The sequence below is a fragment of the Notothenia coriiceps genome, unplaced genomic scaffold, assembly GCF_000735185.1.
Source record: "Notothenia coriiceps isolate Sejong01 unplaced genomic scaffold, NC01 NC01_scaffold00036377, whole genome shotgun sequence".
In the NCBI taxonomy this organism is placed as follows: domain Eukaryota; kingdom Metazoa; phylum Chordata; class Actinopteri; order Perciformes; family Nototheniidae; genus Notothenia; species Notothenia coriiceps.
This window is the reverse complement of record NW_011369078.1, coordinates 38,358-50,798: the sequence shown is the minus strand read 5'-3', so window position 1 is coordinate 50,798 and position 12,441 is coordinate 38,358. Positions and strand designations below refer to the sequence as shown.

Here is a 12,441-nt window from a genome sequence, read left to right as displayed (position 1 = left end):
ACAGTGCGTGCTTAGACGATTTCATTTTAAATGATTCATATGGAATATGTATCATGCTAAACTAGTACAGAATTAAACAGATGTATAGCTAAAAATTTTTTTATTATTGATTCTATCTTATTCGAGAAATAGCAGAATCAAGTTCACAAAAAATAACAATGCGCGCGATGCGATACATGAAAATGGGAGCCTTAGGGCAATTTTCTAAGTAGTAGTATTCAAAATGATCACAGGAACACTTCACATTCTTATCTTTATTTACTATAAAAAAAGAAAAGGTTAGGGTGCCCCAGTTCTACATGAATAAAATGTTCCCCAATTATTTTCCTTAAAGTGGACCTATCATGCTACATTTGAATAATCTATTGTAGGGACAAACCTATATAAAACATGTCTGTGAAGTTTTTTTTTCAAAATACCAAACAGATCATGCATTTTAGCCATGCCTCATTTCGCTCTATTTGCTCTATTCCAGCCCTGTCTTCACAAAGGCTGATTCTGTGGCAAATGAGCTGCAGCTGACCACGCCCCCCTGCAAAGGAGGGGGGCGATGCATGAGCGTCATGTTACCATGCTGTTACCATGCTGTTACCATGCCACGCAACCTCTCATTCCCCTGATAGGTGGAGAGTTGCCCATATAGGCGGAGCACCCCGTTTCTGGTCAGAAAAATTTCAATTCTGTATCAGATCCGTTGCAGCCCCGTTTTTAGAGATATGTATGGAGGAAAAGAGAGAGGGTTGTGTTTTCTGACACTTGGTGAGTTCCCTGGAACACCGGGGACACATATTCATGTATGACGTACAAAAGTGCATTTTGCATGATGGGTCCCCTTTAAGTAATGTTGGATAATACCTCCAATATCTCATACCAGAATACCCTATTAACCAACCAGTTGTAATCCTCATCATCAAAGTCTTGTGTTGGGTTTGACTGTGTCTCTCTCAGCCCTTTAATAAATAAAGCCTGTGCACGAGTGATAGATGTGTGTAGAGGAGAGAAGTGATTACTCCCCTCAGACCTGCCCTGAGCCTCACTCCTACACCACTGGTTCTATAAATCTCGGCCCCACTTCCTCCGTCACTGTTGTCCCTGGGCTCGACCTCAGTCCATGTTTAGACCCTGATGAGCCGAGATACGGCGTCAGTGAGGGGAGAGTTTTTCACAAGTGCTTGCTAAGTGCCCATGAATGTCTTGGTGAGGGAAGCCTGCACAGTTGACACACTGCCAGATTCTTGGCTAGTGAGTTTACTTTGGAGAGTTATCAGTCATCAAAATGGAGTCGCAGGAACTTTTAATTTGTTCAGTAACAGCTCCAGATCAGATACTCAACTTCCATGTATTGTGGCCAACTCTTAACAATCTCACCAGCAATCAATAGCTGAGGAAATAGCTGCTTTTATTCTCAATGTAAGAAACGATTGTCTATAATTTACATAGTATCAGTTTAAATTATACAGACGGACTGTCCCGGCCCTTTCCCGTAACAACGCATTGGTTTTATTTGGCCTGTGTTTGATAATCAGTCAGCCGTGTGTACTTTTGGAGTGATGCACGTGTTTGTCTTTGATATTGAAGCTCGCCAATCTTCTTCTAATCTAACATTCGTTTGTTTTGTGTTGTGTTGCAGAGCGCTCTCCCCACAGGCCCATCCTGCAGGCCGGCCTGCCCGCTGACCGCACCGCCGTGGTGGGCAGCGACGTGGAGTTTGAGTGCAAAGTGTTCAGCGACCCTCAGCCTCACATCCAGTGGCTGAAGCACATCGAGGTGAACGGGAGCAGAGTCGGTTCTGATGGATTACCATATGTCCGTGTGCTCAAGGTAGGAGCTTCCTCTTATCACTCCTCCTGCCAGTATAAATTACTCTTTGAATGCTTCTTTATATATTGCCCTGTATTGCTATGCCACTTATTTTCTTAGATCGCAAGTACTTCCTGTGAAAGGGGATTCTTATAAAAATCTTAAAAGGCATTCAAATCATCAATCGGAAATAAATATGGATCAATCTTCCAAAGCTCTTAACAATGCTAAGATGAGTAATGAATAGCACATTTTTTTCTGTCATTAGTTTTAAAACAACTAAATGATTGGTAACATATCTTTTTTTTAACTATTGACTGCATGCTTCTCGCATTAGCGTCACACATATCAGGATAGAGTAACCAGCAGTACACTTATTGGTTGGTTTTCTGTGATCCTCAGAGCAGATGAAACATGAGTGAGTGATAATTATATGAAAACATTTTTATGTTACAGATATATTTTGAGCAAAGTTGTTATTTAATTTTGGTTATCGTTCAGTTGGTATTGCATCTAAAAAGTGGCACAAAAGTCTTAAATCTAACTTTTCTTAAGCGTTAGCAAATGAATATATGAAGTGTATCTTGCTATTGAATCTCTGCACATAACCAACATGACTTCTCCTGAATTCTTTACTGTCATTTGATTTTCTGTGATGCACATGACATGTTTTTATTTCCAGCATTCTGGGGTCAATAGCTCGGACGCTCAGGTGCTGGCCCTCTACAATGTGACTGAGGAGGAGAGCGGAGAGTATATTTGTAAAGTGTCCAATTATATAGGGGAGGCCAATCAGTCGGCCTGGCTGACTGTCACCAGATATGAGCCCACAGGTAACCACCGCGCAGCACAGGGACGACACAGTGGACCACCTGGATAAACTAGGGCCGTATAACTCAAGACAACCTCAGCTGTTTCTCTCCTCCCTCCCTCCGCCTCTCCTCCCTCTCTCCTGGCTCAGTGCTCCTGACTGTAAATGATGCTATGGAAAATTCCCAGCAGAACAGTTGAAAGTGTTTAGTTTTGGGTTTATGTTGGACCCGTTACCATTCCTGCCCCATGCCTGTGCCGTGCCCTCCTAATAAGGGCCTCTCTTGCCATCTTCTTCTATTACTCTCGCTCCCTTGCCCTTCAAAGTCCTCCGTGCACAGCACACAGGCTCTCTCTCTCTCTCCCTTTTTTTCTTCTTTTTCCAGCTGTCCTCCTTCTGCTCACCTATGTTCCCCAGACCTCCTGTTTTTATCTGATGCTTACATAGTTTGTATGATTGTGAGTGTGCCCTGTTCTGCTGCGGAGTTTTCCATGTTGCCCATCTCTTGCATGTAGAGATGAGACTGAGGTATTTGATGTGGTGATGGGGTGGCCCAGTTCAGGAGTCAACCTAACCCTCTTCTCCACTAACAGAAAGGAGAGTCCTCTGCAGGGGCTCTCTGGTACTTTGTGGGCAGATGGTGTTGGATCGAGGAGGAGAACGCTCCTCCATCCCCTTTCTCTTTCAGAATCCTTTACTCATGGTTACCTTTCCCCTCTTGGGCCTCTTGTTGGGTCTGCTTCCTTTGTTATTTTCTAGACCGCTGGCCTTAACACCACGGACAAGGAAATGGAAATCCTCCAACTGAGAAATGTGTCTTTTGATGACGCTGGGGAGTACACCTGCTTGGCGGGCAATTCTATCGGGTTCTCTCATCACTCTGCATGGTTGACCGTTTTTGAAGGTATCAGTGGTTCTGTCTCTCCTATATTTCCATTATTTACCATTTTCCAACTCCAGCCTGGCTCTCCACCTTTACATTGGCCAGAAAAGAGCCTGACTCTATTTCTGTAGAAAAATGTAAGAGGAAGCCAGGGCGAGTTAAAAATACTAAAAACCTTCTCTGTCCTCAGCATGGCTCCCGCTCCATCTAAACTCTCTAGATGGGAGAGTATGGGCCATGCTTTACTGTTTCTTTAATGAAATCAGCAAATGCCAAACAACCCCAAAAGCTGACTTCTACCTGGTCTACCAGGAAAAACAGCCAGTGGTATTTTAAAGTATAATTAATGGCCTCAGCCAGGTAGAACATCACTTTTATAGAGAGGCTGTTTGGCAGCTCTGATCGGATTTCACTTTGAACTGTCTCTACCGTTCTGCCTTTAACTGGTGTTTGTGCTCTTTTTGGTGTAAAGCTGATTTTCTTTGACAAGTGCTACAAATGACATGTATTCCTTATGTCATTTCCTGCTGTGAGCACAGCGGCTGGCTTTGATAATTGGCCCGCAGTAGTGGATGTGTGTCTCATTCCTGAGGGTTGGAATGGACATTTGTCCAATTATCAAGCTGCTTGTCAGTCAGCCTCTTCACACAAGTGCAGCTCACTTGTGTTGCTGGTGTTGGTTGGGGGTGTAACGGTGCACTTCAGTCGGTACGGCAACCTTGGTTTGGGATGCATTTTTCAACATGCACACATTAGTTGTAGTTGATCATCCCGCACTAAAAGGAGGCAACACAGTGCCACAGTGTCATACTTTTAAGTGGTAATACTTCCTACAATTGGAGTTAAGAGTCAAAACGTTTCATTTATTTAATTTAATCGTTTATTTGAACCGGGACAGTGCACATTAATGAACATTTTAAACAAAATAATGCTTTCAAATGTAAATGAGCCGGATTTTAGCTTTGAGCTAATTTCCATCCGTAGTCCTGTCACATACAACATTTATGAACATAACATTTATATACATGGCAAACAGGAATACATGATATGCAGATTGAGCATGAGCAGCATACAAGCGTTAACCACAAGGCAGTACAATGTAGCAGCTACGACATATTAAGTGCAGGAGGAGATAAAAGAGCTACATCAAGTGCAAGAGGAGTTACCCCTTTATTAAAGCGCATTTAGCGGTGATTGCACGTCTGTTTGTTTCTTTCATGAACATTTTTCATACACAACCCTGCGTTTTTGTCAAGTTCTAAACAATTTAAACTAAACCGTTAAAGCTATTGAATAAATAAAACAAGTTAATAAGGCATATTGCATTTATTTATTTATAAATGTAATATAAATGTTTCTAAATAAATGTTAAGCAATATGCCAGATTGGAATGAGCAGTTGTATGGACTTAAAATACATTTTCTGACACAAATAAAGAAGAGTCGTCATTATTAATCTCAACAGGATTTAACACTGTAGGTAGAACAAGAGACACACTCAAAACGTTTTGATATCTAGCTTTTGACCCGAATGCAACATCCCAAGCCAAGGTACCAACAAACCATTTTTTTTACTGAAATCCCTTACACCCCTAAAATTGGTATGGTAAACGTTGGTGTTTTCACTGAATGGGAGGAAAAAAACAAGATCTGATTTGGACAGTTTCTTTATAAGTAGAAGCATTTATTCGTTGCATTTTTAAATACTTAAATGTTGTTTTCTTTAAAAAAAAACAGTCTTATTACCAGCACCAACACACCACTTATTATAATAGCATTACAAGTCGAGTCAGAATTGTACATTTAAATGTAGCTAGTTTAGTTGGATAAACAGTTAACTACTGTATTAAGCTTGTGCTTTTTTTATATGCTGCTTTTAGACTACAGTTAGAAATGACATGAGATTAGGCCAATTCTTATGTAGAAATTATGTTTTTTAACTTTGTGTTTGAAGTGTTGATATGCTGTTTTTAAAAGTCAGATCCTTTGCACACGGTTACACTTTTATTTTTGAAAGAAATGTCGGTCTGAATGAAATAATTTGTTTACTAGTGTAACAAAGACTGTTGGCCATCTTTGTTTGTCCCAACTGTTTCTCCTTTATCTCAATGACCTCTTCATATATTGTCTTCAAAGAGTAGTTTGAAGCCTCATGCTTTAAAGAAGTGATCTTTTTCAAATGACAATTCTTTGTCTAAGGTGTCCGTGTCAAAGGCTCTGGTTTTTAGACAGTGTGTTTGCGGTGTGGTTTTGTATGTGTGTGTGTGTGTGTGTGTGTGTTTGTTTGGGTGTGCAGTTTGATTTATTTGCAGTGTGCTTGAAAGCATGGGTATGTTTGGTGTGATTGGGTTTATAAAGTTAGACATTCTGTCTAGGGTTGGGCAATATGTAGAAAATCAAATACTACCATATTTCTGATAACCTACCTCAATTGATATTGTAGGGTTGACTTTTATTGCTATCATAACAATATCTACACAATTTAAATTGTTCATATATAATCATTATTAATGTGGATGTAGTGGCCAATAATAAATCAGAAAACTCCACTAATTTCCTCTAATGCAGCTATTAAAGCATGGAAAAGACACTTAAACGTTATCTAATCTCATATAATATTATCGATATAATGTGAATATATTGCCCAGCCCTACTTCTTTTGTAGTGTGATTTCATGGATGACCGCTGACCCCCTCCCTGCTCCCTGCGCTCCCCCTTCTAGCTGTCCCACACTATCCTCAAGCAAACCATACCTACCTGGAGGTGGTCATCTACTGTGTGGGCTTCTTCTTCATCGCTGTCATGATTGCCATCGCGATCATTGTCAAGATCCGCACCTCCTCAAAGAAGAGCGACTTCAACAGTCAGCTGGCCGTCCACAAGCTGGCCAAAAGCATCCCGCTGCGCAGACAGGTAACAGAAAGTAGATAGGGGGTTTGGAACATTTACACCTTTTCTTCTTCTCTTTCTCTCACTACATGCCAGTTGCTCAGTTTATTTGGAGATTAAAAGCTTTAAAGGTCACCTATTATGCAAAATCCACTTTTTCATGAATGTTATACATAAACACGTGTCCCCTCTGCGTAAAGAGATTCCGAAAGTTTCAGGAAACAATATTTTCTCTCTTTTTGTCCTGATCCATTTATATAAAAACCTGCCTGAAAATGAGCTGATCAGATTTTGGCCACTTTATGATGTCATAACGATATTTTGGCTCGTGTAACCATTAGCCAATAAACAACCAAGGTAACCCCCCCCCCCCCCCCCTTATCACCTCAATCCCCTCCTAGAGCACCATTGTGTTCTTTTTAACCAGATATCTCTCAGAGGGGCGTGGGGAGGGGCTCCTTATTTTCATCTAAAGTAACAGACAGAGAATCAGCACTTTTGAAACAGGGCTGAAACAGAGGGGATTATGGGATGCTGCAATGATCTGTTTGGTATTTGGAGCCAATATTCAATTTTCTGAGACAGTCCTGTATATCTGAGACCTATAATATATTGATGTAAAACAGTATAATAGGGGACCTTTAAAATGTATTTCAGCTCAGACTTTCTGTTTATACTAACAAATAACTAAAAGCATGCATTTAAAGAGCTTCCAGGTTCATTGTAGCTCTTCCAGGTCTTGTACATCAGGTAAGTATTCGAGGAGTATTCTTCTCCGTTGGTGTAGTGCACTTAAGTGGTTTGTGTGGTTGTTCCATGGTCCTACATAGAAATTATATAAACTCCTCTGTAGAAAGGACAGGGTGATATAAGATCCCTCACACGAGTTACTTAAAAAACTGTCTGAATCTCTATCATGGTTTGAGAAGCCTTGTTTTATAGTGAAAGGAATAAGTATGTAAGAAAGAATAGACAAACCTGATGTTGCTATTATTATTTATATTATTATTCTTTAATTATGCATGGGGACCCTATGATGTTTATAACCTTATTAAAGTTGTTTCGAGTTAAGTTCAGATGTCATTTTAAGAGTTTTAAGCATATTTCAAGGGTAGTAATGATAATTTAAATATCATAAGGGATATAAAATGTTTAGATTGTCCCATGCCAGTTTAATTTTTCTTTACTGCCCTGCTGTGAACTATATAAGATCTTGCCACTGGTGTCTGTTCCACTACGAGAGAAGTAATTTTAGTCTTTTTTCCTCAGGTGTCTGTGGACTCGAGCTCCTCCATCCACTCTGGAGTGATGCTGGTTCGTCCTTCCCGCCTCTCCTCCTGTGGATCCCCCATGCTGCCCGGAGTGTCAGAGTACGAGCTGCCCCAGGATCCTCGCTGGGAGCTTCTACGGGATAGGTATGCACACTACCTTGAAGTTTGTTTTTCCTTCAGAAAGTAAACTTATCCAGTTAATATGCTTGAAAAGGAACCAGCAGCTCAAATGAAGTTAGAGTTTCTCTAGATTTGAATCAAAAAACTAATGTTAAGGTACCTTTTTGTAGTCTTGAATGAAACGTCTTAAAGATTCAAACTTAACACACACATTCTACAGATTCATAGTTATACTCCATTGACTATCTCTGTGTCTTTCTCCCCCCTCCCCCCTCAGACTTGTTCTTGGGAAGCCTCTAGGTGAAGGCTGCTTCGGTCAGGTGGTGATGGGAGAGGCGCTCGGTCTGGACAAAGAAAAGCCAAACCGTCAGACCAAGGTTGCGGTCAAAATGTTGAAATGTAAGTTTGGTGTTCTTCTTTAAAGTTTTCGATCACGTGGGTTTACAGAAGGCTGGATGTACAGTTACTTTTAAAAAAAACAGATCTGCAGAAACAATAAGTTTAGAAAGATATTCGGCTCCAGGGACAATAAAACACTGAAACTTGATGAAGAGATACTGGGAGACATCTGCACTGGATTGGAGCCACTGCGTAAATGAGCAGAGGAGAGTAGACATTTACGAGAGCCCTTGACATCCCATATAAAACAGTGTTCATTAAACTGCAGAGGAGTGACGATGTAGGGAAAGTAGCATTTATTGTCTCCTACTCTAAGTGCCTTTCCTCAGGGAGCATTCTCTAAAACAGTCAGCCAAACTCTGCAAGATCTGCATTGTAATTGTATTTTCTTTGCACAGTGATTATTATGAGGCCTTTTCAGCAACGGCACGTTGACTAATTGCCCTAATGTGATTCATTTCTCTTCCCCTCCAGCTGACGCCACAGAGAAAGACCTGTCGGACCTGATTTCAGAGATGGAGATGATGAAGATCATTGGGAAACACAAGAACATCATTAATCTGCTGGGAGCCTGCACTCAGGATGGTAGGGCCAGACAGTCAGGGGTCTGCCACTGACCTGACACACACACACACACACACACACACACACACACACACACACACACACACACACACACACACACACACACACACACACACACACACACACACACACACACACACACACACACACACACACACACACACACACACACACACACCCCGTAGACTATCACGACCCTTACTCTGAGAGAGGTGTAGACCTGCATGAGTAAACTCTCCTGACACCAGCTTCCGAGCTCGCAGTTTGAATCGACCAACGCTGCTGCCAATTCCCTCTAAGCATACCTGACAAAGAACTAAAGGAAACGCACTTTTAATGATCCCGCAGTGCACACCGCTCTGGTGCTTTCAAACTGAAACACCAAGCTCTTTGTTCATTCTACTTTATTTAGAAACTGTTACCAACCAATTTTTTTTAACTTAATATCTATTTTAAAACTGCAGGTATGTTCATGTACTTGCCTATAGTTCTAGTACCTTTTTTTAAAAATTATTTAAGCATTTGATGTGCACATTTTTTCTGTAAATAATCCTTCATCCATCAGAACAATTATTTAGTTGCCTTTATGATTATTTTGGGTGCTGCAATAACCTCTACTTTCACAATAAACACAATTATATTTTACTCAATGTTTCTAGTATCCGCCCTCATATCTGAGACACTAAAACATGTCTTATGTTGTCTATTGACAAACCAACATAATTATAACTTGGCCTCTATTTATAATAATAAATACATTCCTTCCAATTGTTTGCAGGTCCTCTGTATGTGATAGTAGAGTATGCGTCCAAGGGCAACCTGCGGGAGTACTTGCGAGCTCGGCGCCCGCCAGGCATGGAGTACTGCTACAACCCAGACCAGGTCCCTGTGGAGAACATGGCCATCAAAGACCTGGTGTCCTGTGCCTACCAAGTGGCCCGAGGCATGGAGTATCTGTCCTCTAAAAAGGTAACTACAAAGTTCAACCAACCATTCTCAACTGTTCTATGTTAGATTTGCAGTTGAGTAAGGAAAACCTGCATTAGGCAAGGCAATTTATTTGTATAGCACAATTCATACAGTGATGCAATTCAAAGTGCTTTACAGGTTCAAACAGATAAAAACATAATACATTGTAATATGGTCATAGCAAGAAGAAATACAAAAACACATAAAACAATTAAAAGCAGATTTTTAACAGGTGGAGCAGTTTTGATTTTAAAGCTGTTTGTCAGCAGCTTTCAAATCAAAACTGCTCCACCTGTAAAAAATCTGCTCAAAGATTGTTGGTCAACCCTGTCAGAGACTCTATGACTCAGCCTATCATAACAACCTAGTGAGGCTTTCCAACAACATAATCTCTGACCCAAACCATGTTCTGAACAGTGAATATGAACTGATACCATCTAATCGGAGATACAGGGTCCCACGATTCAATAAAGTCAGACTGAAGCATCCTTTGTGCATCAGTCAATCCTCACAGTAAATACAGAGCTAAATCCCAGATCAAGTGCACGCTGAAGGCTCTTGAGCATGTTTTCTCTCACTGATTGTGCTGTTATGTTAAATGTTTGTTGTTTGTGTTTCATGTATTGTGTCTGGATACTTGTCTGTTGATGTTGGACATGGAGCTGCTGTGACGCAAGTCAAATTCAGAAAGAAAGAAAGAAAACCCTGTTTAACAGTTCAGATTTTTTTTACTATAATAAACATTCTATGCAGATTATCAAGCTCTGTATTTGACTGATGTATTGCTTCAGTTTTAGTAATATCTATTGTTATTTGTGCAGTGTATCCACAGAGATCTTGCAGCTCGCAATGTTTTGGTAACAGAGGATAGCGTGATGAAAATAGCTGACTTCGGCCTGGCAAGAGATATCCACCACATTGATTACTATAAGAAGACCACCAATGTGAGTATTCCTATTATTAGCTTAACACATGAAAAGAAATTCTGTACACAGCGATAACAAGCATATCTTTCCACAGGGTCGTTTACCAGTCAAGTGGATGGCTCCCGAGGCTCTGTTTGACAGAATATACACAAACCAGAGTGATGTGTGAGTATCACAAATCTATACTTTTCCAATCCAGCCATTATAAGTGTGAGGACAAGATTTAGTCGGGCAGAAAATGTAAACGCTCCTGTCTGTTTCTGTCTGCAGCTGGTCATTTGGGGTGCTGCTTTGGGAGATCTTCACGCTGGGGGGTTCTCCATACCCCGGGGTCCCAGTGGAGGAGCTGTTCAAGCTGCTGAAGGATGGCCACCGTATGGACCAGCCCTCAACATGCACTCATGAAATGTAAGTAGACACTACAAACCTAAATGGAATTGTTCCTCAAACTCTTTCAAAAATGTTTGTAAGGTTGACTTTAGATATCCTTTATTCAACCAGGTAAAAGCCTCTGTCGAACCTAAGGTCTCTACCAGATAAAAAAAAATAGTATTGTTCAGGTCCCACTTTAATTTTCTGCCATGACCAGGTCTTGTCTGTGTTTTAACCAGACTGCCTCTCAACCGGATTTTATATTTATCAATATTGTAGTTATTTCTCATATGTGTGCTTTGATTGAAAGAAAGAAAAGGTAACCAGTCAATGCCAAGAGATTGAGTCAAGTACAGTATATGCCTTTTTTTGTTGTCACTTGAAAAACAATAATGTAAGGGTCACTGCTCTGTCTCATGCTCAGTTGGCATCAACATTTGTATTAGTTGTTTATAGAAAAGATCCAGGAGCTTGGCAACGTTATAATGATCCTGTCTTTGTCTGTGTGACAACCACTCGCAGGTTGAGTGAGCACCAAATGGAGCGTCTTGATTTTAAAACAGATTTATAAACACTACTGGCAAGAAGATTGGTATTTATATTTTACATCGCGCGCTGTCACAAACAAGATTGTCTCCTCCATAGGTAGATGCATGCATCTTTCCCAGCAATGAGCAGGTATACAGTTGCAAGAAAAAGTATGTGAACCCTTTGGAATTACCTGGATTTCTGCATAAGTTGGTCATAAAATGTGTTCTGATCTGCATGTTTGAAGTTTGCAAAAGAGCACCTGGATGTTCCACAGCACTACTGGCAAAATATTCTGTGGACAGGTGAAACCAAAGTTGAGTTGTTTGGAAGGAACACACAACGCTATGTGTGGAGAAAAAAAGGCACAGCACACCAACATCAAAACCTCATCCCAACTGTGAAGTATGGTGGAGGGAGCATCATGGTTTGGGGCTGCTTTACTGCCTCAGGGCCTGGACAGATTGCCATCATCGACGGAAAAATGAATTCTCAAGTTTATCAAGACATTTTGCTGGAGAACTTAAGGCCATCTGTCCACCAATTGAAGCTCAACAGAAGATGGGTGATGCAACAGGACAACGACCCAAAGCACAGAAGTAAATCAACAACAGAATGGCTTCAACAGAAGAAAATACGCCTTCTGGAGTGGCCCAGTCAGAGTCCTGACCTCAACCTCAAGAGAGCGATTCACACCAGACATCCCAAGAATATTGCTGAACTGAAACAGTTTTGTAAAGAGGAATGGTCCAAAATTCCTCCTGACCGTTGTGCAGGTCTGATATGCAACTATAGGAAACGTTTGGTTGAGGTTATTGCTGCCAAAGGAGGGTCAACCAGTTATTAAATCCAAGGGTTCACATACTTTTTCCACCCTGCACTGTGAATG

General features: G+C 40.9%; 1 protein-coding gene across 4 annotated transcripts in view; it reads left to right on the top strand.

Annotated features, from left to right (window-relative positions):
* fgfr1a (fibroblast growth factor receptor 1a) overlaps positions 1-12,441 on the top strand; it is a 41,143-nt gene that overhangs the window by 25,697 nt on the left and 3,005 nt on the right. Inside the window, exons 7-16 of one of the 4 annotated variants that reach the window (XM_010792188.1) lie at positions 1,631-1,821; positions 3,371-3,515; positions 6,216-6,406; positions 7,652-7,797; positions 8,051-8,172; positions 8,647-8,757; positions 9,536-9,726; positions 10,548-10,670; positions 10,747-10,817; positions 10,923-11,060. In XM_010792188.1, the coding sequence (XP_010790490.1) occupies positions 1,631-1,821; positions 3,371-3,515; positions 6,216-6,406; positions 7,652-7,797; positions 8,051-8,172; positions 8,647-8,757; positions 9,536-9,726; positions 10,548-10,670; positions 10,747-10,817; positions 10,923-11,060 (1,429 nt within the window). Of the gene's footprint in view, positions 1-1,630; positions 1,822-2,482; positions 2,634-3,370; positions 3,516-6,215; positions 6,413-7,651; positions 7,798-8,050; positions 8,173-8,646; positions 8,758-9,535; positions 9,727-10,547; positions 10,671-10,746; positions 10,818-10,922; positions 11,061-12,441 lie in introns of all 4 variants that reach the window. The other 3 variants (XM_010792186.1, XM_010792187.1, XM_010792189.1) reach the window with 3 other exon arrangements.